General features: G+C 39.7%; 2 protein-coding genes across 2 annotated transcripts; one reads left to right on the top strand and one right to left on the bottom strand.

Moving 5' to 3' along the window:
* Positions 1-9: 9 nt before the first annotated feature.
* On the bottom strand, positions 10-7025 carry nup35 (nucleoporin 35). Its single transcript, XM_063498518.1, has 9 exons — positions 6743-7025; positions 5952-6119; positions 5710-5846; positions 4977-5034; positions 3690-3798; positions 3543-3612; positions 651-779; positions 398-532; positions 10-303 (listed from the first exon to the last, which is right to left on the bottom strand). Exons 1-9 carry the CDS (start codon positions 6753-6755, stop codon positions 226-228), a joined length of 897 nt encoding a protein of 298 aa, XP_063354588.1. The 5' UTR covers positions 6756-7025; the 3' UTR covers positions 10-225.
* A 1458-nt stretch (positions 7026-8483) lies between these two features.
* dnajc10 (DnaJ (Hsp40) homolog, subfamily C, member 10) lies at positions 8484-23318 on the top strand. The gene is made up of 25 exons (XM_063499976.1): positions 8484-8558; positions 9598-9854; positions 9972-10134; positions 10286-10336; positions 11584-11666; positions 11903-12034; positions 12682-12775; positions 12952-13029; positions 13229-13272; positions 14636-14701; positions 15192-15257; positions 15338-15427; positions 15559-15669; positions 15756-15870; positions 16158-16285; positions 17846-17962; positions 18054-18155; positions 19926-19986; positions 20483-20577; positions 21283-21416; positions 21605-21658; positions 21789-21936; positions 22126-22248; positions 22751-22858; positions 22933-23318. The coding sequence occupies exons 2-25, from the start codon at positions 9645-9647 to the stop codon at positions 22942-22944; spliced, it is 2385 nt and encodes a 794-aa protein (XP_063356046.1). The 5' UTR covers positions 8484-8558; positions 9598-9644; the 3' UTR covers positions 22945-23318.
* Positions 23319-27954: the final 4636 nt, after the last annotated feature.

Here is a 27954-nt window from a genome sequence, read left to right as displayed (position 1 = left end):
CGATGTCAATGAGTTAAAACAAAACCATTTTTATTGAGACAAAGATTAAAAAACATTGAAACACTGATTATAAAAGAAGACAGCAAGAAAAGATCCTACATTTTAGCACACACGCGCGCACACACACAACACACGCACACACACGCAGTGTAGTGAATCAGTTCATCTCTCTTCCCACCACTTGCCCTCTCTCTTCTGAAACTGCAGGCATCCTTTTATGCAGCGTCACCAGCCAAACATGTACTCCATCGCCTTGGAAACAAAGCTGTCATCCTTCCTGGGTGTCTGTTTGTCTGCTACCACCTAAACACAGACACACATGCATTTATAGTCGAAGAAAAACAAGAGGTCAACTCTTTTAAAGTTGACCAGACTAAACCCTTGGGTAAAAGGTCACCTGGTAGTCACTGCCTGAGTTCCTGTAGGTGGCGCTGAGTGGCCTGATTGCAGAGCGAGGGGTGGTAGGGAGCGCGGAGGAGGAGAAGGAGGAGGAGACAGGAGTAGAGACAGCCTCAGTGCTGTCCATCACGCTCTGAGAGACAGATAAACAAACTTCATTGCTACTTCAAAGTCAGTTTCACTTAGTGTGGACAATCCATCACAGCTCAGAGAGAAGATCAGACAGGAGCAGGGAGCAGCAGGAACCCAACCTTGTCTATGCAGGGTTTGACTCCCACCATGATGGAGTCACCGAACACCTTTCCATCTTTGGACAGTGCTTTCCTGGCCTGAAGTCTGGACTGATACTGAAGGTGCATCCAGTTACCAGGAGACGCCATCTGTCAACACATCATCAATACGTTAAGTTAGTTCACAGCAATACACCTCAAACTCCAGTTGCTTCTCTGGTTGGGCTGCGACTCTTCTGGGCTCTAAATCACAAACAGCATCCAACATTGACTCAGGGCTCCAACAGCCTGTCTGTGCTCTGATTTCAGGGTGTTCAAATACACTGACTGTCTGCTCTAGACCACAGACAGCATAACAGACACATGCAGCTTCCGGGTCTGAAAAGTGAAGCCAACAATGACGCAGTTTTAAACAGTATGTGGTTTCACAGTCAGACTCACTCATTGCACCTGATTTCCAAATACCAATATTGTGATTGCAAACAGGTGCAATCATCTCACAGTTAATTCAACTGACCAAAAATTTTTATCATACGTTTCTTCAAAGACCTTTTTCCCCCTAAAATAAATGAGATAATAAGATAACTAAATAAAAACTAAGCATGAGGACAAAAAAATAAAAAAAATAAAAATCTACAATGAAATATACTGACACTTTGAAATAAAAAAAAAAAGAAGAAGAAAGAAACAAGATGAAAATATTATGAAGACAGAAGATCCAATCAGAACCAATTCATTCATGCCTTGTAGAAAGGCAGGATGAGTTTGGAAATAAGGTAATTATGTTGTGATTACAAGATTAGCTGCGCATATTTGAGCTGCTCCGAACTAAGGGTACGACTTTTTTTGGGACATGGTACAACTAGCTCCCGTATTCCCCCATTTCCTCATGAAGGTGCAACAAAATGTCAACGCTTAGGAGGAAGTGAAGAGCAGACGCATGGACACATTTCACATTTGATGTCAAAGTAAATCAGATGATTTGTAAGTCGTGTGGATCAACTCTCACCGGTAACAAACAACTTTTACACTTTGGTCACTGACTCAACTTTAGCTTTAGTCTACTATAATCTTATGATATTTAGTTGACCAAAACTAAAAGAATTTAGATGCTTTAATCTGTGTCAAAATTATTACTGCTACATCCATCGTTTATACTGTCAATACTGTAGAGATGTTCCTATCGAATAAAGCTAGAAAAGGCCAAAAGAATTAATAAAATAATAATATTAATAATACAAAAAGAAAGCTTTGGTGATGTGCTGTATTTAATCTACTGAAAGAAACAGAAGACAGCGATACTATAAAAGGATGCACTATCTGCAAATTCAAAATTCAAAGAAAATAATAAAATAAAAAATAAGGAACAGTAAAGGCTTAACGTGTAGAAGGGCATCTAGGAGCAGAGGGCACTCACTCACACACACAGCTATGTTAACATAGCAAGGTGAACGAGTGAGCTAAAGAACAGATGGCCCACATTTTAACTGTTGGTATGAGCCAAACATGGCAACACAGCACAGCCACTGCAACACACACGGCAGACGTCACTACTTGTTTACATTCTGGCAAATCTGTGGCCTCTTGTTTCTAGTGACATCACGCAGACCGTGACTCATCACCTCTCAGTTTCCAAGATGAGATGTGATGAATTGCATCCATCTCTATAACTATCACTATAGTTCCATGCAACTTATGGGAAAAAAGGAGTGAAAAGGTGCTTTTGTAAAAGTCAGTGAACCCCGAAAGATCAGAACCATCAGAAAAGTTCTGCTACAATGTCAGACTTCACTTAGTCTGTTGGTGCTTGTTCAGAGCCAATACTAGGAAAGTGATTAGGAAGTGATGCAAAACCAGCAGTCATAAAATGTTTTTGATAGACATTTCATCAGTCTGTAGGAAATGGCAGTCATCAGGGCCTGTGGTGGCTAAGAGGTCAAGAAAAACTGCAGTGACTTAAAAAGATTCAGGCATGACCTTCAATGATGCTCAGTAGGAAACCTTTCCTGCAACCTCAGCATGAATTTGAATGCCTAAAGTTTAGAAATAAACATCCAGAGGCGTGATGCATTTTGGAAACATGTCCTGTGGACTGACGTCATTAAAACAGATGTTTTTAGCTCAACAAGTGTTGGTTGGTAGTTATGGCCTGTGCTGCAGTCACTGGCACTGAAAATACAGTTAGGTCCACAAGATGTGACCGTGCATTTTGGTCCCATCTTGACTGTTTGATTTAAAGTCCACTGTGACTGTATTCAGATGCAAAACGATAAAAAAGTGTCACCGTCCATATACTTATGGACTTAACTGTATTTCACTGCTAGCAGGTATAATGGATTCAGTTAAACACCAGAAATGTCAGGAAGCAAACATGTTATTCTGCTCTCTCTCTTATGTACTGTGCCCTGCAGTCACGTGGCCTCCTGCTCTGCCGTGATGAACTGCAGCTAGTGATGGTGACCTTGTTCTGCTCTGGAGGTCTGCTGCAATCCAGAGGGACAGGCAGGTCATTCTTGAGCCACTACAGCAATTTCATCTATGGGACGATGGACTGACTGGAGAAGTAGCTGATTATATTATGTAACAGAGTTTTTGTTCCTATGTATTGGGTGGATTTCTTAGGTGTATTTTATCACAGTTCTTTTCCAGGAGGACTGGGATAAAATCCCATGAAGAGTTCCCATTCTTGATTTTCACTACATCATCTTTAACTCTGTTTTAGTATTTGTTTTTACTATTGGAACAAAGCTCATCTTTTACTTGTTTGCATATTAACGGTATATAGTTAATATGCAAACACTATATGATATAGTGCCCGTTTGATCAGACACAAATATCCTGCAGTCTGATAATGACATACATCAGTGTGATGTTCTCTGTAACTATGAAAACATAGCTGTGCGAGTGTCTCACCGTGTGTTTGAGGATGTTTCCGTATTGAGCGAACTGGAGCAGGATGTAGGAAGCCGAGGCTGGAGGGAAGCTAAAACACACAGACATATCCTTAATGTACACAGAGTGCATTTAAACTGAAGTGTGATGAAGTGTGAGCATAAATACCCAAACACTGTGACCCAGGTCTGGTCCAGCTGGTCGTCAGATGACAAAGACTCTCCCTGAGTGTAGAAGGGGTCCACCTGAGCTGGAGACAGACACATCTGCTGCATGCCTGTCAGGACAGAGATGTTACCCAGTTAATCCCCATAAATCCCACTGTGAGCAAAAGAATAAACCTTTTCAGTGCCAACACAAACAAAGCTTTGTGCACTGATGTGTCAGTATCTGCAAGTGTTATCAGGTTTTACAGCAACAAACAATGAAAGACTGCAGGTAAGCTACTAGCTACCAATTCTCCTAATGGTTCAGTGACAGTAGAATGAAAGTAGGATGGAAACCTTGTAAACTAGAAGAGAGAGAGGAAAAATACTAAACGTGGCTGTCTAGTGATTTACAACCACGTTCTAGTTATATTCCCACATAAAAGAAAAGTTGCAAAGTGTCTGTTTTGTAGTCTTCTCACCATCCAGCAGCATAGACACCATCTGTGTCTATTAACACAGAAAAAATGATCACAGACAGACTTCATCCGTTTTGCCATCTTGATGCAACAAAGCTGCTTTGAAGCCAGCGACTACGAGACGTCCCAGCCCTGCCACCCATCTTTGAAGCAACCAGCCTAAAGAAAACATGGCCTCATATTTGTTGCACACTTTCGCAATAATTATGGTTGTGCCACAGTCTCATACCACCATTTTCCCTTAGTGTCACAGTGATCAAAACGCAATCTAAATCTAGGCTAGTCAAAAAGTAAGAAAAGAGTAACATTTTCTAATTAGTGCTACGACCAACACTCTCTTTCCCTTTATAAAACCGAATATGCTTTTGTAATGCCACTGACCATTAACTGTCTAGATAAAAGTACCACCAGGAATTCCACTTCTCCCATTTACAACATCCACTAAGGGCATAAGCGTGATGAGTGAGAGGATTTTGGGCAGCTCTGGATATAGATCTGTCACTCCATAACTGAGCAGTGAACCAGAGCTACAGGTGACAGTAATAATTAGTCTAACCAACTTCATATTTCTGGTCCCGTCAAAGTTTGATTGTTGACTTAGCCGGCTAATCCCTCACTTCACTAGCTACAATGACTTCTGTCACCTGCTGCTCTTTTTATTTATTTACATTTTTTTTAAAGTACTCTCAGGAAGCCATTGTTTTTAAATGATTCTACAAAAAAATTATCCTTGATGACTTCTAGCCATTGCGGCACATAACACGAGCATTACTGTTAGAAGTTGTTGTAAAGTCACTACGAACAGAATAGTCAGCAGTGTCAGTGTGTACCTGTTCCTGGAGTGGAGGCCTGACGTGCTGACAGAGGAGACTGCATGACTGGGAACGACTGTAGAGAGAGTTAATCAGACAGAGGAACATGTTTTTAAAAAGCCTTTTTCACATGTCATCATGAACTTTCATCAAACACAAGCACTAGCCAGTCATCTGGCCTGTAATGAGCCTTGTCACACTGGGTTTTTTTTGGTTTGCATCATTGCCTACTTTATGTTTACTTTCATCATGCACATGATCACCTGCTCAGGAATCAATTGTGTGCCATTCAACCACCTGTATCTATTCCTGAACATCTGTGAACATATGAAAATTATATTGACCATGCATGATGATGTACAGAAATTAAGTCACCATGAAATGCTATAAGGCCTCCATGTTTCACCACCTTACTGAGGGTAGAGGCGTTGCTGTTTGTGAAAGATCCCAGGAGTTATGCTGTTCTGTCCCAAACTAGTCCTGGGTTAGGTGCTTAACTAAACGTGATTCAAAAGACACCTCTGTGAAGAAGAATGGCACTTGTGTCACTGGACACAAGGTGACTGTGTCTGACCTGGAGTCGGGGTTCATTGGGGAGCGTCTGATGGCAGAGCCTTCACCCATTTGCATTTCTTAATTCAGTCTCCCTCTCCAAACCCCCCCTGCTATTGTCTTGGTTACAAAACCAGGAGGTGGCGCTTTCATGTGAAAATAGGCGGTTTAACTCACTTTACCGTGCATGCTTACCCACCTGTCTGTGTGCAGCAAGAGGTGTCGCTACAGTAACCAGGTCATCATGGATACTGCGAACAGGTGGGGCTCCACTCTTGTCTTTGGGTGTGGGGACAACAGGCTGCATGGCAGAACCTCCACCACCACCTCCTCCTCCTTCATTTAAAATAAGTTAAGTATGAATATGCGTCACTAATTAATCTAAATAATCTAAAATATAAGCTTTAGACAACAATCAGGTGTGTCTCTTCTTCCACTCACCTCGATGTGTGCTTGTGCTATCCACAAGTGGTGAGGCCAGGCTAAAAGGGCGAGGCTGTGGGCTTGCTGGAGCTGGCAGGTCACCCATCAGGAAACCGGGCAGAAACTGAGCCCCAGAGGTTGGCTTAGGAGAGGTAGGAGAGCCCAGGGTCATCGGCTCTGAACCCACTGCGAGACAGGGATAATTTAATGACAGACGGTCCAAAACAGCCATTAATAAAAATACAGCTTTAGAGCTTAGATGCTAGTATATTATTATGAAGCTTCTGACAGCATGTCTTCACTCTGACAAGTGGGAACAAATGCCCCAAATCTAGGTGTTTATTATCAATGTTAAATCGGGAGATGAACGCAAATTGGTGTATATTTATTTGAATAATGCTTTGTGTAGAGGAATCTTAGTTACTGAAAAAACGAACGTTCTCATGGTGTGAACTTTATTGTGAGCCATGAGCATATTTTTTTTTTAACTTATTCTCTTGTCTTAGGACATCCGCAATTTATAAAAATCTTAACTAATGATTAAAGTATTCATATATATATATATATATATATATATATATATATATATATATATATATAACATACAGCCACTTGTGGTCGACACATGGGCTTTTTTTTTTAATGCTTTACCTTCTACACCGCCAGAAGCAAGAAAATAAGCACCGCTGCCCCAACACAGAGTTGACAGATGACATATGACATGCTTGCCTAATAAAGCCATAAATGCCGAATAGTTAATACCATCAATCAGAACCCAACGGATTAAGATTTCAAAAAGTTTCCCTTACCTTGTAACTCCATCTCTGTTTCTTTCCTTTCTGGCCGCGATTTTCAAAAGTAGGAAGTGACGCTCAGAAAAAAGGATGGCAGCCGGCTAACGCGGCTAACAAAGCTAAATGATGTGTCACAATAACTCACTGTTACTGCACCGTAAACGCGACTAGGAGTCAGTGCTCTTTTTAAGGATCTAAACTGTTACAGCTGACCGATTTAAAATCTGCTCTTTCAGTCCGCCACGGGGTGTTTCTGGAGCTCAGAGGCACTGGGAAAAGGCTGATGCTAAACTGGAAGTACTACAGCTTACTTCCGGCGAATTTAGAAAGCGTCAGTGTGATGATGCATTCAATGGCCCTGCGTAACGTCGTTCATTTGTATTTTTCTAATGAATGAAATGAACGTACAAACAGCGAGGAAGCGGTACAGAAAAATATCTGAGGGCTTTTATTTTCTTACACTTAATTTTTTTATCAACACGCATACAAGGGATTTGTTTTTAATGATTCTTCAATCTGTTTATTTTTGGCTTAACCGAAAACATTTAAGGGAATCAATAAAATCTATATACTATAGACTGTACTACACTTTTTTTTGCTTCATGCTGTAAGTGCTCCAGTTGTAATTCCGGGCTCGCTGATCCTATTGTAGATGTTTCACATTCTGGGTAAAATCTGACCCAGTCACATTAAACGAGGGAAAACCTGGCAACCAAGCTCTGAGGAAAAAGGGTGTTTCTGTACATAGTCACAGGAGAAAACTGTCTTGACCACTACAGACTTTATTCCTGTGATACAATCTGCTATTTGACGGGGAATCAGTGTTGAATGATAACTTCAGAAACAAACAAACAAAGATGATCCAGGGTGGCCAGTTCTTAAGGGAACAGCGTTAAATATAAGATTTTTGTAGCATTATTAACCCCTTGGTTTGGCCAAAAGAGGATTTTTAATGAAACCACTACAACCTAAGTACCTGAAAAGTCTAACGTAAATGAACTTTTTAATAGCTTCATTTAAACATCAGCATTTTAGCATCACATTAATAACCTCTTCGGGACCTGTACTGACTGATAGAGTAATTGCATCCACGAAAAATCCATGAAAAGAAAAGCACTAGTAGAAAGAACAAACAAAACATTACTTACAGGTCGTTTACATATAGTGTTATAAACACAAGAAATGCTAGAAAACAAATATGTTGTGAAATATTAGAAGGTACAAGCTGGCTGGATTGCTAATCAATTAACCAAAATTCAAAAATAACTAAAATGCATTGATCTAGTAACTAAATCAACGTTTTTTAATTGAAATTATATTTCGCCCATTTGATTACTTTATTTTAATTATGCACAAGAATATTTATCTCATAATTCTTTTCCGGACACTGAAATTCCATGGAAAAGTTTTGGAAGCATTGGGATCGCACATCCGCCGACGAACGAACACACCATTTGCGTGAACGTCATCAATATGTGGCAAATACTGTTAAATATTTGTCACGTTGTTCTACAGACAACCAAGACGTATCCGGTAGCTAGAGCGTCTGTTATCAAAATAAAATTATAACGCTAGCTGGTGGGTGGAACAGGCCATCATTAACAGAGTAACACGATGAAATTAGATTAGCGAGTGGCTTTCTGAACATACATATAGTTTTAGTTTTGTCTGTGTGAGACTCAGAGTGTACCGTTTAGCTGCACGACCTTTATTGTGAAGCACAGTAAGCGGAAGCAGCTTGGGCTGTTGTGTGTAACTTGATGCCGGGTCCGAGCCGGACGCTGATGCGGATCTTCATCTCCAGACTTTTGGAAGTTGGGACTCTTTAAAGGTAACAAAGCCGACGCATTAAAAATTAATATTGAAATGTCTGCTAAATATTACATGAATATTGGCTTTTGCTTCACCAATAAGACAGCAAACAGCTCCGTGTCGCAGTGAAGCTAACGAGCTAGTTAGCTGAGCAAGCTGTAACGGGAATAGTTGATGTTTTCTAGCTGTTAGCTTAGCTTAGCTTGTGTCAGGGGTCCTTATGAAGAGCTAGGAAACCTAACAGAAATATTTTATTTTCCTTTTTCCTCTGTGCACACCCAGCAGTGGTAATAACCACAGGCGTGTTAACAGTGCATGTACTTTGATGTATCGCCTTTTTGGCTTCTTCTACTTTATCAAGAAAAAGATTTTTCACTAGGCTTGTTTTTCAGAATCTTCTGGAATTTTGATTAAAATATCTGAGTGCTACTATTGCTATTTATTTCTCCCTTAATCTTGTAAACAGTTCCCAAATCTACATGGATGCTCTGTTTCTGCTCAAGAATAGAGAAATAGAGGCTTTTACTAAAGCTACCGTTTATCAAATGTAATTACCATTTAATTAATAGGCAGCTTCGTGGAAGCAGATGCAGCTTTCATTTAAATTTGTGTTTTTTGTTTGTGTAAGATGTAAAATTAAATATGTTGTAGTATGTTCCTTTTTCTCGAGGAAAACTGTTGTACCATAAAAGTAGGCGATCCTCCTGGAGTGACCCTGAAAACAGGGAAGAAATCTGCGGATATCAAAGCAACTGTGTAAAAAAATGCTCCTCTTTCTTTTAGCTGCAGACCACTTGTCCTTCCAAAGCCTGAGGCCATATAAAAGTAGAGATAATGCTTCCATCCTTTAAGCCAATCCAAACAGGCCACATATGTAAACGACACTCCTAAGGTGACATGCTGGCTCTCCTGTGGTGACTGTATTTGTTTTTTTCTTGCTGTGGAAAGAAGCCTTTTGCCTCACTTTCTGTGATACTAGTGAGGCAAGGGGATGGTAATGGCTACAGGGTTGGGTGGACAGGGTATTTAGAACTGATCTTTGTGTCTTTCTGCCCCAGTTCCTTTAGTTGCGGCTGCTTGTTGACTCATTGAAGGAACATTCCCGATGGCGCACAGGGTTGCCCTAAGGACCCAGCACCCTCGGTCCATCTGGCTTACGGTGCTGCCGATGCTCCTCACCGTCCTTTTGGTGGCAGTTTGGGCAGAGGGCCAGGACTACTATGAATTGCTGGGAGTCAGCAGGGAAGCGACGACCAAAGAGATACGACGGGCCTTTAAGCAGCTGGCGCTCACCATGCACCCTGACAAAAACCCTGTGAGTTACACGGAAAAACCACAATCCAGAAATGCAAAAAAATGACACAGTAATTCTCTGAAATCTGTCACATCTCTATGAAACCCTGACAAAACTGATGCTTATCGACTATTTCAGGGTGACCCCTCAGCCCACGAGAAGTTCCTGCAGGTCAATCGTGCCTATGAAGTTCTGAAGGATGAAGACCTGAGAAAGAAATATGATAAATATGGAGAAAAAGGGCTGGACGAGCAGCAGGGTGGACGCTATGAGAGCTGGAACTACTACAGATATGACTTTGGTAAGTAACCAATGGGATGTTACAACACTTGAATGTTTTTACAATTGTTTGTATAGAAATCGTTTTATTAGGATATTGTAAAAAGAAAAGAATAGCTAGCTCTGCTGTGAACAAAGAGTTGTTCAGTATTTAAGTTTGTCTTTCTGTCCAGGTATATATGACGATGATTTGGAGATCATCACGCTGGACAGTGGAGACTTTGGTAAGATATAAAACATATTCTGTTTTTGCTTTAGTGTACAAATGAGAAAAACCTTCATCCTTTTTCGATTGTTTGATGTTTTGGCTTTTGAAATCTTTTTGAGGAGAAATAATTGGAGTTGTCTTTATGTCTCAGTCATTAGTACAATCTCTTCTTTATTTTCACACCTCCTGACTACTGTTTTATTTTCAGTTTTTGTCACTCGGTTGGAGTCAGTCATATTGAGTTCCATGCAGATGTTGTTCTTATTTAATGACAGACATCATACATTGCATAATGAACTTCAGAGGTGTCAAACACATTTTAGTTCATTGTCATACATAGCCTGAGCTAATCTTAATTGTGCTGGAACAGAAAAACAGTGCAATGGCCCCAAAAAACCAATCAACCCACCAAACAAACAAACATCTCCAGTTTGTTTGTTCTTGTATAAAAACATTTTAGCACATTCTCAAATGTTCACATTTAGTAATCCACTTTGAGCAGTCTGAGAGGACTGAAGAAAAATTATTTTGTCTGAAAGACAAAATACAGTACAAAGTCCAAAATGTAATCTGTAGTTCTCGCGCCTCAGTCTTATGTTTGACATCCCAGACGCACATTTATACACTTGTAATTACTATGTGCGGTTCCACATATTGTAATTGTAATAGTCCTACCCACTGTCACATAGACATCAGGTTCCATTCTTTCATGACTGATGTCTTTGGTTTTTCTTCTGATTTCAAACTCTCTGCTCGTAAGTGAAGAGGCTCTTAGTTGTTTGTCTTGCATGCTGGATTGGTTCCAAAATGTTTTTTATCCTGAACTTATTTCATATCTTGTCATCAGACACAAAGAGCCTAATCTGGAAGTAAACCTGTCAGCAGCAAATCAAAGTGAAAACACAAAGGGAATGTTTAATGGTTATCTTGTTTGATTTTAGTATTGGGTGACCTGCAGGGTACAATTCAAACTTGTGAAGTTTAGGAATGGCTGGTCAAACTCCTGAATAACTGCTGTTTGCTGTCTGGGTTTTTTTTGTGTGTATATATGTGCCGTAAATCTTTTTTCCTGTAAGTCTTCAGACCTCAGCATAAAGCAGAACAGCTGTGCGGCTTTCTCCAAACTGTAGTTTTACCCCACTCTTATCAGTGGGAGCAACAGTAAAAGGATTTCAAAGGCACCACGACACAAACACCGTGTGAGAAACAAGAGCGTAAACAGGTAGTGACTGACATGTCTGTGTGTCTGTGTGTGTGCTTCAGAAGCAGCAGTGAACTCTGGAGAAATCTGGTTCATCAATTTCTATTTTCCACGATGCTCCCACTGTCACCAGCTGGCTCCGACGGTAACACTACACAAGAAACACACTAAACACACATCCTCAGTCTTGCACCCTTTAATGATTTTGTTTTCTTCTGTGTTATATATGCCTCTGTTAGAAAAACATTCCTGGTTTTGTTAGTTTCTTGCTCAAGTTGTAACTTGATAATAATCACATAGACAGAGTTAGACTCTGTGTCAGACAGAGTGAGTTACTAAAATATGTACGTGTCTGTTTGCTTTGACCTTTGCATGTCACAGTGGAGGGAGTTTGCCAAGGAGATGGATGGTGTGATCAGGATTGGAGCGGTGAACTGTGGAGACAACAATCATCTCTGCAGGAGGAAGGGCATCAACAGCTACCCCAGTCTGTACATATACAGATCAGGACAGGTGTGTTTGCTGCTTTTTGTAGCAAAAATGCATATAGCTCAACTTTGAAAAATGAATGTAGTACACATACTGAATGAGCTCAAGCACCTGAACACTACAAACCTGAGCAGGCACCAGCTAAAAGTTTCAATCTAACGTCGATAAATGAGTTTAACAGACTCATCAAAGTAATGACAAAAGCTTGAAACCAGTTGTATACAGTTACCAGTGTTAGTCCATAATTGAACTTTTCCTATGATAGGCAAACAGCTTATTTGTCCTTTGCCTCCTTTGTTTGTTTACACTAAACAAAAAGTGCATGTTAAGGAAAATCAGTGAGTACGTTCTCATTCAAGGGTACATTTACTTCAACTACTGATGCTGTTGGAGAACCGTGTATAGCTTTGATTGCATTCTGTTGTGGATGCGGAGACAGGCAGATGGAAACCCAACAGCCGAGTAGTTATTTCTGTTAAACTTCTTTGATGTTTGCTGCTTGAGGCACATGTTTAGTTGGTGCATTGTAATGTCACTTTTCCGCTGATGAGTTTGTGCATTCACACATTCACAAAGTAAAACCCAGACATAAAAGTTTGTGCTCACTGTTTGAAAGCTTTATTTAACATGTTCCATGTTTTGTTTCTTATCAATTCTTTGCATTTCTGTAGAGACCAGAGAAATTCAATGGGGAGCGCAATAGAGACAACCTGGTTCGCTTCTCCATGCAGTTCATCACTACAACCATCACTCAGCTCTGGCAAGGTGAAATACAACCCGCGACCACACAGCTCACATTTTTCTTCTTGATTGAGATGAGCTAACTTTGTGTTAGCGAGCAGTCTGGCTAAACTTTCACTGAAATACAGTCTGTGGAGAGTTTTTCTGTTGTTCGAGTTTATTCCTCATCCTATACTTACCGCTAATGTTTCTTTTTCCAGGTAACGTGTTCAGCGAGATAGAGAGCGCGTTCTCGTCAGGGCTTGGCTGGCTGATCACCTTCTGCTCTGACAGTGGAGGTAACACAAGTGCACAGTCAGCTTTTCTTTTGCATGCTAACACACACATACACACACATACAAGGCTCTTTATGAAAAGACAGGCAGATGTGTCACAAATCAGTCTACATAACCACGTGCTCTGATACGTGGACACACAGAGTGTACTAGTGTTATCAAGCTTGTTGTTTAAAATAAATGGTGTTTGTCTCTTTTTCAGATTGCCTGGAGCCAAGAACGAGACAGAAGCTGGCAGGAATGTTGGTGAGACAACAGCAGTAATGTTGTTACAGCTGTTTATCACAGAGACATGCTGTGTCTGCTGAATAAATGAATTCACTTTAAAGATTTGAGCCAGAGCATTTTACAAAGCCATGCAGGGAGGGGCACGCAGCTTTGGTTTCCAGCCTCCTAGGCCCATGACTCTTACACCTGAAATACCCACTCAGAGAAATGCTTAAATTCCACCAGACACACTGCAGTGTATTTCAGAAGAATCCCTGAAACTGCTTTGTGCGCCACATCACTTACATAAAATATTTTTTATGGAAGTTGCATCAAGCTGCACGGAGCAGATAAGGAGGGCAGTAAATTAGGCACAGAGAGAATCAAGTCAGTTTTCAAATTATAAGGCCCGGTGCAGACCACATGCTCTGCTTCTAACGATCATTCAGATTTTTTGTCATTTGAAGCTGTGTGAAGAACAGAACAAAACTGCTTTAGAGATGTGATATCACAGACACACAGCGGGTGTGTTTTACAGGATAGGTTAAATTGGCCCTGGATGGATTTAGAAAGTTTCAGACGCTTGAAGAGGTCATTTTTTCCCCTATAAAGTACTTGAGAAGAGAGAAAAGTCAGAGAGAGAGATAGTTTGAAATGACAAGGAGCAGGGGCATCTTACTACTCGTAAAACGGCTGCAAAAAAAAAAGATGTACAGGCAGAGCACAACGGTCAGCACAGCACAAAATTTGGGTCCTTCACTCTAGTTAGCGGTCAGCACAGCACATGTCGCGTCCTATATGAAAGGGCCTTGAGGATATATGTCACTAATAATGTTAACACTGTCCTACATGAAAGACAAAAAAAAAAGGCTTAAATGCTAAATTCTACTTATGTGAATGTGTCACCAAAGAGACCGTGTGTCTAACCAAAGTGTTGCTGTGTGGCTCTTTGTATTTTTCAAATGATAAGCTTTATTTGGGGCCGATGAATGACAGGCAAATGTTTTCTCAGAGGGTGTGTGTGTCGTCTTCATGCATTTGTCCTCTAACCTTTTGAAGTGAGGACATACTTTGGATTTCCAGCTTGTCATTCCAATCTAATAGCTGCAAGGAACAGCCTTGTAAACAGTGTCTGTGTGTGACCGACAGACCTATCACAGTTAGTGTCGTCTAGGCAATTTGATTGAATCCTATAAAGGTAGCTCACTATCCTCAAGTTATGTTTCATTTGTAACGTACATTGTGTAATGTTAAAAATCTTTTACTTTTATTTTAACTTTTATTTGTAGTTCTATCATGACAAGTTTATTAGTAGCTGTGATGCTGATGTATGTGTTGTAATAAATACTACAGCGCCTGTTTGATCTCTTTATAACTGCTAAGTGTTTGTGTCTGAATGTAGGATGGTCTAGTTAAGGTGGGATGGATGGACTGCACAACAGATGAACAGATCTGTGCAAGTTTCCAGGTAAGGGTCAGAAGTACTATAGTAATAGTACTTACATGAGCTATCTGTGTAGTTGGGTTTATATACAATGTAAGTGAGAGTGTCATCTGCAAAGATGGGGGTAAATGGTTTCTACATAGTGCTTTTCTACTTTACCTCAGCACTCAAAGCACTTTATACAGCATGCCTCGTTCACCCATTCATACATGCTTTTTTCACACATTCATACTCCAATGAGAAAACAACGTGGTGTTCAGTATTTTACCCAAGAATAGTTTGACATGCAGACTGGAGCAACTAGGGAACAAACCAAACCTTCCAATTAGTAAATTAGTAGATGACCTGCAATACCCCCTGAGCTACAGCCAGGAGGGAGGACGATATTTTGTCAACACATAGTGCTCTGCTTAGAACTGACTTTAGACTGATTTAGTTATTTCCAGCAGTGAAATATATCAGTCAGTAGTAAATGTGTATCGCCTGCTTGGCTAATCTTTCTATTGTGTTTCAGGTGACCAGTGGAGCAACTGCTTTATTCCCACCTGGAAGTGCTTTGAATAAACCAGGCAGTGTACTTGTAAGACGAAGAACACACTACTGTCTGTGCTAATACTGTGTATAGTACTGGAATACTGACTCTATGTGTATGTGTTTCAGTGGCTGAATACTCTGGACAGTAAAGAAATTTATAATCAGGTCATCAACCATCTACCTGATCTGGAACTTCTCACCAGTGACAGTTTCCAGGTATTCTGACTTCAGATGCACAGTCCACCTGTGCATAATACAATTACTTGTATTGTATTACAGCGCAATTCAATATAATACTGAAGTACAATGTAAAATTGTTCTGATGCAGTGTAACTTGTTTCGTCCAGAGTAAATTGGCCCATCATCGCTGGTTAATCAGTTTTACATTTGGTAACAAAAACTCTGCCTCCAACGAGTACAAGAAGCTACAGGCTTTCCTCCGAACTGACCACATACAGGTATCTGTCTATCTGACTGTCTGTGCGTGTCTCTGCATGTATCTGTCTGCCTGCCTGTATGTCTGACTGACTGTTTGTCCTTCCAGGTTGGCAGAGTGGACTGTATAGCAGACTCAGAGCTGTGTCAGTCTCTTTACATTCACAAACCCTGTATGGCTGTCTTTAAAGGACTGGGAATCCACGACTTTGAGATCCACCATGGTCAGTACTACATTTGGATTGTACTTCTGCTGTATTCCCATGTTGCTCTCCACTTGCATTTTATTTGTTTAAATTAGTTTGAATATCTCTGTATGTTTGAGGAGGACATGTACGTCTTGTCCAACTAGCAGTTTGTTACAAGGTTACAAGGATAGAGGAGTTCCAAAAAAGGGCTCATGTTATTATTTGAGGAGCCAGTTTGCTAAGGTTGGTTGAACAATGGCTTATTAAGTTAATCCGTTCAGAGAAGATTTGCTCATCTGCATTAACTCGTGTGTTTTGTGTAGGCAAAGATGTGTTGTACAATATTGTGGGTTTTGCGAGGGACAGCGTTCGAGCTTTTGTCACCACTCTGGGGCCAGACAACTTTCCTTCAGACAGAAAGGAGCCGTGGCTCGTCGACTTCTTCGCTCCGGTTTGTATTTGACTACTTTAATCACAATTATGATGTTGTGCTTTATCTTTTGTTGGCAGATTTTCAACTGAGTGGTTATTTTAGTGGTTAAAATGATTTATTAAGCTGTGACCTCAAAAGTGAACAACAAACTCTTCCTTTATTTATTTATTTACATTTGATTCACTACAAAAGAGTTTGTAGTTGTTGCATCTAAATCTTTTAGTTTTAGTTGATTAAATATTACAAGATTATAGTAGATTAAACCTAAAGTTGCTTCAGTGACTAAAATACAAAGTGTAAACCACTTTGGAACAACCAGTAAATAAATTGTAAAATATATCCATACTGTTCTCTTTCTTCTAAGCGTTGATATTTTGTCGTGTTTTCATGAGAAACAGGGAGCATGGGAGTTGGCTGAATGCGATTGAGGAAGTTACACACAGCTGTGATAATGTGACAATTGACTGTAAAACATTGATAAAAGCCAATCGATGAGGCATGTTACTCTTATCAGTCCAGATTGACTCACGTTGATTGCAATGTCTTGACATTCATTCTGTTTATAAATTAGATGGAGTTATTTGCAAAGCTTTGGAAATCTGTCACAACACAAAATCAGGATCAAGAGTCTGAAAGTGAAAAAAAATAAATTTGAAGCCCAAAAAGAGAAATTAATGAAAACAAGTAATTTATTTAAAATAAAATAATTATTAAAGAAAAAATAATAATTTTTTTTATTTTTTAAATATAAAAAATATCAGAATTTCACTTTGAACTAGCTTTTGACCCTGATGTAGCTTCACGTGACTGCATCCAGTCTGAGCTGGACTGGGATCGTTTGGAGACACGTCTCCCACCAGGCGAGCTGTGCTGTGCCCTGGTGATTGAAGCTGTTCACCCAGAGACTGAGAGAGCCGCACACTCAACTTCTGGGTGTCCAGTCAGTTGCCTCAGCTATTTGTGCATTCTTCAGTTGCAAACAATATTCAATGCAATCACTGTTATTTTTTATTTATTTTATAATTGCAAGGTTTGACAGTTTAATACTATTTTTATTCTAGTGTGACTGAGCTATGAGCTAAGGGACCAAACGTAGCACAAGCACAAGAGTAATCTGCTGGTTGCTCCAAATGTTTTTGGCACTGATGATGCAGCCAGTCAGAGTCCTTGTTTAACTTCAGGGCTGGTGGTGGTGCTACACCTACAACACAAACAGTCACTAACGCCGAGGCAGATATGGACCACTTTGTGGGAGCATTGTGAGCTTGTAAGAGGCAAGAAAGACCCTGAAACACTGAGACCGCTGTGTGAACAAGGGTTAATTAATCAAGCTTTGTCAACCGTAGTAAAAACATTAAAAACCAAAAGTGAGAAAATGGGACTTAAAATCAGTTTTAATCTATTACCACTTTGTGAAAACTGAAGTTTGTAAATAGCACTAGTTAAAAACAAACTACTGACGTGATAACGACCACCGACAGCCTAAAGCCTTGGTAGCTCAGATCTGAACATTGGGTAAGAATTCAGAGTTGTCGTTGCTACTTATTAACCTCACAAACATTTGGCTCTTGCTTGCAGTGGTGCCCCCCATGTCGAGCTTTACTGCCCGAACTGAGAAAAGCTTCAATCCAGCTAGCTGGGCAGATGAAGTTTGGCACTTTGGACTGTACCATCCATCACAACCTCTGTTCTAGAGTAAGCACACACATCCGTGTATATTGTTGATTTTTAAGCTTAAGGCTAAAATATGCCGACCAATCAGTAATTTACTTTTCTCTTTTTTCAGTATAATATTCAGGCTTATCCCACCACAGTGATCTTTAATGGTTCTTCTGTGCATGAATATGAAGGCCATCATTCAGCTGATGGCATCCTGGAGTTTATACAGGTACTACATCAAATACAACTGAAATGGCTCCTCTATGCTTATGGATTTTTGTCATCTGTACACCGTTTGGTCAAAATGTACCTTTAAGAAATTTACAGCTTCAGCTGTAATGAGTAATCTTTTTCAAATGAATCAGTAATCTAATCAAGTAATCGGATAAGAAATACTTGAGTTTCATTTATGAGCAATAATAAAAACTCAAAAGAGATTACAGGTCTTTCAGAATGAACTGCTCATTGGTTTCCATTTTAGAAATTGCAATATTTTAAAGTTTCACTGCATGTAAAAGAAGAAACCCAGCTAAACCCTTTAGCTGTATTTGCATACCATATTAATTTCTTTTTTTTTTTTCTAAGAAAACGCTTTCTTAAATGCAAATATATATATATATATATATATATATATATATATATATATATATATATATATATATATATATATATATATATATATATATATATAAAAAAAACCTCAAGTAACAGACAATACAACTGACAAGTTGTAAAATTAAAAGAATGGGGACGATAAAACTGCAATTATGCCTCAAGGAGAACTCAGTCAGCTATAGAGAGAGAAAAAAAACAAAAAAAACCAAAAAACAAACAAACCAACTTATACATATATATATGGCAAGTTTTTGTGCGGCTGATAACAGATGACACAATGGTGTAGACTTTGATTAAAATTATTAATAAACCAGTATCCAAGCTAACAACCCTCAGGTCAGTGGCTCAGAGTTTAGTGGCCCGTGTACATTTTTATTGGCTTGTGAAAAAAAAAAGCTTTTATTTTTATATATTTAAATATTAGTGCAATTTAATTAATACAATATTTTATATTATTTCACTTTAATCTGAAATGTTTTATGAAAGCACTTGACGTTTATATGGTTTTTTACACCCCATGTCCCCCTTTAGACTGATCCCTGTTTACTGCAGGTATTGCTTCCATCTAAAATAGGACGGCTGCTGTCAGCCTTCAGAGAGCTGAACATGGGTTCGGACGAAGTTAACGGTTCATCTGAACATTTTAATACAACTTCTGGAGATTCACTGCAGATTTTTCTGTGTAAAACAAACGGCGGTGGATGGAGCAGCTACAAACTTTGCTTTTCTTTACGTCAGAGTTTGATGATCGGGTGTTTTGATGAAGGACTCCCGCTCGCTTTCCCCCACTAAAGGCATTAATGGTGATCACAGGAACAGCCCTGCTGTTTACGTCACTAGAAACGTTTTTCTTTCATTCTACCTGAGCTCAATGTCTCGCTAACGGCTCCGCCTCTTTTCTCTTTGTGGTGTGTAAACAGACTCCGGGTCCACGTTAAACTGCCAGCATCATCATCATTGCTGCTGTTGTGTTATCAGTGTTTTTGTTTAAAACTGAGGCCTGCGTGGGCTTAATGTTGTCAGACTTTTTATTCACACGCTGCTCCTAAACACATTTATTCTGAAGGTTTGTTTTAGTCACACCTGTGTTAAGTGCTCACGTTTACATCGTTTAACACATCAGTGCAATACAGAGCCGTGCATTAACCAAAGCATCGAAGCAAAGTTTGTGTTGAGAAATGTTTTTTATGATCAATTTTTTTTAATTACTCAATGAATCATTGCAGCTAAAGGGCTCATCACCACTGTCAATATTATTACAAAATAATATTTGATGCATAGTATAATTTTTTTTCATTGCTGTTTTCCTTTGGTTGCCTTTGGTCTCAAAGTGGAGTATTTAAAAGACAGTGAGATCACAAAGGGCTTCTTTCTATCTCTGCAGGACCTGGTTAATCCATCTGTCCTGATTTTGGATCCTTCAAGCTTCACAGAGAAAGTTAAAGGTAAAACCTGCTCCTGACAATAATAATGGATTGCATTTATATAGCGCTTTTCGAGACCCTCAAAGCGCTTTACAATTCCACTATTCATTCACTCTCACATTCATACACTGGTGGAGGCAAACCACAGTTGTAGCCACAGCTGCCCTTGGGCATTGACAGAAGGCCCCTCTGGCCATCACCAGTAGGCGGTAGGTGAAGTGTCTTGCCCAAGGACACAACGACCAAGACAGACAGAGCTGGGGATCGAACCAGCAACCTTCCGGTTACAAGATGAGCTTCCCAACCCCCTGAACCACGGTCGCCCCGTGACAATAAACCGCTTCTTGCACAAAGGGCTAGTTGCAAAGACTTTGAACAGCACTGTTGTAAAAGAACTTGACAGCTGCAATTGCTATTTTATTAAAACCCATTCCCATATTTTAGTTTAAAGCACCATAGAGGAAGGCGGGATTATTAAAGTTAAAGTCTAACACAGTGGTCTGTTTCTCTGCTGCAGGTCGAGATGAAGGACAGATCTGGGCGGTAGATTTCTACGCTCCCTGGTGTGGTCCCTGTCAGGCTCTGATGCCTGAATGGAGACGCATGGCCCGGGTATAACTCACTTTACATGTGCCATATATAGACCATAGACACAAACTGAAAGAACACAAGAAGGAGAGCTGTATAAACTTTAAATGTCATCTAGCTGCTTCACTCTACTGTCACCTGATCAGTAAACTTCAGTAACACTGAGCCACTGGAAGCTCGAGCCATGACACGGCCTCTAGCTTGTTCTGCTGTTGTATGCTTTAGATGAACCTTAGTAGACACTTTTGGTATTTTGTTTTTAGAATGTACAAAGGTCTTAATTTGCCATTCACAATTTTCCTGCTCTCTCTTTGATAGATTTGTTTCTGCAGCATGACCTGTCTTTGACAGTTAATGGCATATTTCTAAAAACTCTTCAAAGCTGAGATTCTTTCCTTTAAACCCATATTTATTGTATAACATAAGCTTGAATAAGATTTATTAAACAGTTAAAATAGCCAAATTGTGTCCTGGTCCAAAAATATATGAACCTTAAAGGAAAGAAATTCAGTTTAGATGTCAGTTTTAAAATTAATGCCTATGACTGAATCTGCACACCTCCAGGAAAACAGTGAATTTGTGAAGAAAACCAGGAACATTGTGATTTTCTTTATGAACCTAAAGCAAGTGACAGAAATCAGCAGATGAAAACAGAGGGTCAGGACTCAGCTATCAGAAGGAGAGAGCAGCCTCTAACCTGACGCTGTCTTGGTTTCTCTCTCCATCCAGCTGCTTTCAGGTCAGATCCTGGTCGGTTCGGTCGACTGTCAGCGCTTTCAGTCGTTCTGTCAGAGCCAGAGTGTGAGAGCATACCCAGAAATCCGCCTGTACCCTGGAAACAGCCGGCAGCCAGATCGCTATACGTATGTAACTCACTTTACATGCTCAGATGTCGGGAAATGAATATTCCCAGGATAATGAGACGAGAATATGGATATGAGTTTCATCACAACATATTAGATGATCAGAATTATTTGTTTTACCTTCTTACATCTTCTTTTTACTTAGATTATTGATTACTGATTTCCTTTTCGCCTGCCTGTCTCTGTAGGAGTTATAACGGTTGGCACAGAGATGCCCATTCACTGAGAACATGGGCACTGAGGTGAGATGCAAGTTGTCTTTTCTTGTTTTTCTGTATTTCTTTAGGGGTTTTTTTTCTTTCTGTGGTAAAAGAACCAGTGAAATGGGACGTATACAGTGTTAATTGTTGAGGTATTCTCTTGTGTGTACAGTTTTTTACCCAGAGCCTCTGTGGACCTTACTCCAGAGACCTTCAGATCTCTGGTTCTGTCAGGTCGGGATCACTGGGTCCTGGATTTTTATGCCCCCTGGTGCGGACCCTGTCAACACTTTGCCCCGGAGTTTGAGGTCCTAGCTCGGGTGAGAAAACTTTGCTTCTCTGCATGAATCTTTGTTGCTTTTTTTCTGCAGTGACTGATGAGACAAACCGAAAGTAAACTCCTCCAGCAGACTGTGGGACGAAGCACAAATGAAGAGTTTCTTAAAAGTATGGTTCTCTTGTAGTCAAGAGTCCTGCAGTCATGCTTTTTGTGTGTGTGTGATTGACAGATGCTTAAAGGCGAGGCCCGGGCAGGGAAAGTTGACTGTCAGGCTCATTATCAGACCTGTCAGTTAGCTGGAATCACCGCCTACCCAACTGTCAGATTTTACCCATATCTGGGAAAAAAGAGGGTAAGCACACACACACACACACACACACACACACACACACACACACACACACACACACACACACACACACACACACACACACTGTGACTAGCACTGTCACTTCAGAGTAAGAATGTTCTAGGATTAGACTTCATGGCTGTAGCCTCTTTTTATTTTGTAAAAGTTGTATTGTTTGCCATGTTTTCTCCATGCCTCAGTTTTTTTTATGTTTATTATTAATTTGTTTTGGTGAATCTGTCTTCTCCCAAATATTTTTGTTAGTTAGGAATCAATTCCTGATTTTTTTCCCCATTCTAACATTTTGTCCATGAAATACCATTTAAAAAAGTAAAAGCAGGGTTTATAATCTAATGTTTTATATTCATCACCAACAAAATGTCTGTTTACTTTTATGTAAAAAAAAAAGCAAAAAGCACAGCCTTCATCATCAGATTTGATGGGAAAGAGTCAGTTATGGATTGACTTAATGGTGGAAAAGATTATAATGTGTGTGTTTTGACAGCATGAACAGAGTGGGGAGCATATCAATAGCCGAGACGCTAACGTGATCGCTGACACCGTCAGACAGCGGCTACAACAGCTGTTGCCACGGTTACACAATAAGCCAAAGGTAAGTGCCAGTTAACTTCAAGCACAAATCAACCCAGCCGGTGAACTGGAGTCTGACACGTTTGTATGTTGTAGGATGAGCTGTGATGGAAGCGGGCGGTACTGTGAGGGAGATGAGCCACCTGATCGGTCAGGTAGAGACAGAAGTGAATTTGATTGGCCCAGCAAGATGATCAATCGGTCAACACTCCTTTATAGAAGCTACAGCTGGAACACTGGGACCGACTGATACCTGCTGTGCTGAATGTACTGAACACTTCTGCCTTGTTTATGTTTGGTTTATAATTGTCTCCATTGTTTCTATTTACTCTATGAAGTAAAACTTTGGGACACTGTGTATTGATCATGTTACTGACACATACACACATACAGACACACTCACAGATCCAAATGTTGACATAGTGTTGTATTTTATTGCTCATGTAAAAACTGTTTGAGAATAAAACGGTTTGTTTCTGTTAGATGTGTGTGCATCCCTGTGAGTTTTACAACCATCGCTCCAGGTTAAATTCAAAGTTTACAAAGATGTTGACAAGATTCAGAAAAAAGAAATAATCACAAAGTATTAACTCTTTCAATTACTTTGTTTTTTTTCTCAAGCAAAAGTGCCAAGCATTTCAATCTCATGGTTTCTCAACACTGTTGCTTTTCTGTGTGTCAAACTGAGTTTTTGGGGATTGGATAGGGGTGTATCCAGAGGGACATGAGGTGGCAATAGCCCCGCTGAAAACATGATCGTCCACCTCAATGCTCTGTATGGACTCCAGAACGTAAACACACAGCTGTAGATGTTTTCTTAGTTATTCACACTTTGACCAGCAGGTTCACTCACTGTTCACTCACTGTTCACTCACTGTGATATCTGGCTGAAAATTGTGCAGGAGACAGGAGCTTAAGAAAAGTTGGATTGACAAGATAAATGCGTGCAGACAGGGTTTATAAAGTCTCTGAAAAGAGCTCAGAATATATCAAGGATTGGGTGCCCGCTGAAATCCTCAGTAAAAAAAACCAGTTTATACAGTTAATGCGTTAAAGTTAATTAGATCATTAATTACTTGTTATATGTAATATGTATTTCCACAGTAAAAAACAAACAAATAAAACTGATGCATTGATCTTATGCTCTTTGAAAATTTACAGAAATAAAAAAACAACAAACTGTATTGAAATAATTCGGAGCTTTTTAATGGTTTGTAATGGCTGTGTATCTTAAGAAGGGCAGCAGGTGTCACTGTTGCTTCTCTGTGCAGTGACTTCCCCAGAAAAGAGTTGATCAGGAAACAGAATCTGTGCACTGATTCAACTTTCGGAACACGGGCTTATCCACAACGGACCTGCATCACATTACATTACCATGAGAACATTACATTGTGTCACGGTTCTGTATTATGTGGTCTGAAGAAAACTCATCTACTATACTATACTCAATAAATTAAGCTGTAGATAGCAGCTGGTCTGCTAACCTTGTGAACTGAAGCCTAAAGTTTATCCATGCCTTCGGTAAGACAGAAAAAGGTGGTGATAATAATGTTTCTGTGCATATAATTTTCATCTAATCTGTCTCTGATGATCACACTGGGAAACTCTGGCCAGGTTCATATTAAAGATTTCTTGATGATCATGAGAAACTCTTCTTTGTCTTCTGTAGCAGTAGGTGAGAGTCTACCTCAAACGTAAAAATCTACTAAGCAGCAGTGATGCTTATATCTGGCTAATTTGCACCATAGTGTAAAAGATGAATGTAGCCTCTGGCTCTGAGAAGCAAAGACAATTCAGGTAATGCCTTTTAATGGCCACCAGGGGGTGATACCTGTTGCATGAAAAACCCTGTAGAAGTCTTTGGGGAAAGGGCTCTCAGCTCTGACTGCAGTAAGCACTTTCCTGATGGGCTCACTCATTTTGGTTCATACCTAATATAACATTATTTCCATTTTATACATTTTGGTCATTCTAAGAGTCAGAAAGCAGGATTAACTGGATATGCGTCTTGGCTAATGACTCATGATTTTTAAGTTGTTAACTAACAAGCGTGCTTGCTGGTTCCAGTTTGAAAACGCCAACACTGTGATGTGATGACGGTGAAAACTTTCATCTCAAGGAGTTCACAAACCAGTGACGTCACAGTAGCTACACCCATCTAAATCCATGTGATTCGTGAAGATTATTCTTGATTTTGCTGATAACCTATTTGTTTGGCAACAAATCACATCTTGGGCATAACCAACAATTAATGTCATCCCAGTGGGAATGCAAATTTCGCAGTAATCCATCCAGTTGGTGTCGAAAACAGAAAAAAGGTCAAACATAGTCCTGTGAAAAAAATGTTTTCCCAGGGCTCTGTGTGGCCCTGTGAAAGTGCATGCCATGATTCAATTAGTTTGTAGAACCACCTTTAGCAGTAATTATAAGTAAGTTGAAGTAATTGCTTCTGTAGGACTTTATCAGTCTCTCATTGTTGAGGAAGAATTTTGGCCCACTCTTCTTTACAAGGTCCCACTACAGTATTTGAGCTCTGGACTTTGTCTGGGCCACTGCAACGACTTGATTCATTGATTTTTCAGTGATTGTGTTGTAGATTTGCTGATGTGCTTGGGATAACTGACCTGTTGCATTACCCCATATGGGCCAAGTTTAGCTGTCAGACAGATGGCCTCACATTTGACTCTAGAACACTTTGGTTTTGGTTTGGTTCATGGTCAACTCAGTGACTGCATGGTGCCCAAGCCCTGCAGCTGCAAAACAAGCCCAAATAATCACCCCTTCACCATCGCCACTGACAGCTCCTATGAGGTGTTTGTTTTCGCTGAATGCTGAAAATGTGTTAAGACACCTGAGAATGCTGCACACCTACAAACTGCCAAAACTTCTGATTTTATAGATTTGGTTTGATTAGCAGGACCTGGTTGCTACTTACCCTCTTAATTTCTACAGAAGCAACAATGGTGTGTATGCGGTAGATGAAAAGTGAGAGGATCACTGAGGTTAGTGTGGTTTATTTTATGGGGGACATGAAAATTAAATTACTTTATGTGTCCATGTGATCAGTGACACCTATAAAAATGCTAGGTGTTTGTGTTTCAGGTCTACCTTTAGTAATTCACCTGTTACACAAACCTTACACATTATACTGTTGGACAGCATCATGTCCCTCTCTATATAAATCTGTATATAATTACATACAGTGTAACCATCAGACATAGAAATTCTCACAGTCTGGAAAAGACCAATAGTTAAAATGTTCTCTATTACTGTAATTACCTAAATGACCTTAGATACTTTCCACTTGAACATTATTAGAGGAGGACATTTCTATGTAGTCCCCCCTTTACCTCTTTCTCTCTCTCCGTTTTGTGGGCAGTTGGAGGTCAGCATTGACGCAGCATTGCTCCATAAACCACTGGAATCACTTACTGCGTGTGCATTCTATTGTTTCATTATGTGAAATGGAGCAACAAGTTGGACAAACACTCGCTGAGTTATTGTGGGAACCGACCTGGTAGTCCTGTGCGTGTGTGTTTTGATGATGATGTCAGATTAAAATTACTTTCCGTGTTGGACGCTTGGAGATTTGGCTGGCCATATTTGAGTTGGAGAGCACCGCTTCCTGTGACGCTGGTGCTGCATAGAACAAACTTTTACATGCCTCATCACAATGATTAACACACAAGAGAAAATCCTGCCAGAGTAGCTCTGTGTATGTTTAAGCTGTTTAATTTTAGCATTAAATAACATCATTAAGAGAAAAAAAGATTCCACATTTCCATAATCATTTGTTGATGTTGTTAACACTGGAGAAATCTTATTTAACCTTTAACACCACCAAGTGTTAAACAAGACCCCGAAGCCCCTATTAGCACAACTCCAAGACCACTAAATTTAAGACAACATCATGATCTAAAACACAGGAAAAAAGGATTGGACACAAAAAACAGGGCATATATCAGACCAAGTGAGGGATATGTATAATACTGGAATGAACTATAACTGAAGCACTGGTACTGGATGAAACCCTGGTTAAAACTAGTACCCCAACATCAACAAGAAATAGTGGCCAAAAAAAAATTCAGAGAATGTGGCTAACAAACAGATATTTAGCCAACTATGCCAAAACATCACAAGATGGAAACACACTAGGGCTAAAAATAATAACTAATCTGAATCAGGATTGCAACATCAAAAGGTTAGAAGACCAAAATATGGCAAATACCAGACTGAACTGGCGACAAAGCATCAGTGGATACTGGCTCAAATCAGGGTTTGAATTATACTAGAAAAACATTAGATTGGAAAATATTGAAATAAAAATTAATAAAGGCAGCAGAACAGAAAAAAGGACTAAACATTATGTCATAACTGACCAAATTAGGGCTTAAACCCCCCAAAACACTAATACCAAACCCTGGCCTAGAAACCTAGGTCAGGATATCAATGGGATATCAATCCCTGCTAGGTGACTATGGTTTCAAACCACGAGTCCAAAAACTAGAGCTAAAATGTAAGGTGATAACATAAAAAACTGCTAACACATTACAAAATTACTAGATTTAAAAAGATTTATAGATAGAGATATATAGATTAAACCCTGGCTAAGACATCAGAGTAATTCTGACCAACATGTGAAACAACATAACCAAAATATTGGATTACACCAGCTACAGAGACACATTAAGCAGGGATGTCAAACTGTATGTGGGCCACATACAGCCCACTTTGATCTTAATGCGGGCCGGACGAGTGAAACTGTTCTTTCTGTCATCATAAAAATCTTTAATTAACATATTGAATCCCTGAGATATCCTAATATAAAACAGAGAAAAGCAATTTCTACAGCATGTCTCAGTCTTTTTACATGATAATTTGTGATGATAAAAGTTCTGGTAGCTCACTGTCCAGACTGTCCTGTAGTTTCAAAACAAAATTTTTGTTGATTGAACTGAAATATCTAAATTAGAAAGTAAAAAACAGGAACTTTTCTGACATTTAATTGTCTATTATTTTCTGTCTATTACAGTTTCGGTGTAATGTGGATGGCTGTGGGGGGAGGTCTTTATTAGCAGAAAAAAGCTGTAAAATGTCTGATAATATAACTTAAAGTCC

Source organism: Pelmatolapia mariae, linkage group LG16_19 (genome assembly GCF_036321145.2).
Source record: "Pelmatolapia mariae isolate MD_Pm_ZW linkage group LG16_19, Pm_UMD_F_2, whole genome shotgun sequence".
In the NCBI taxonomy this organism is placed as follows: domain Eukaryota; kingdom Metazoa; phylum Chordata; class Actinopteri; order Cichliformes; family Cichlidae; genus Pelmatolapia; species Pelmatolapia mariae.
The sequence above is the reverse complement of the archived record's forward strand: the minus strand, read 5'-3'. Positions and strand labels throughout refer to the sequence as shown.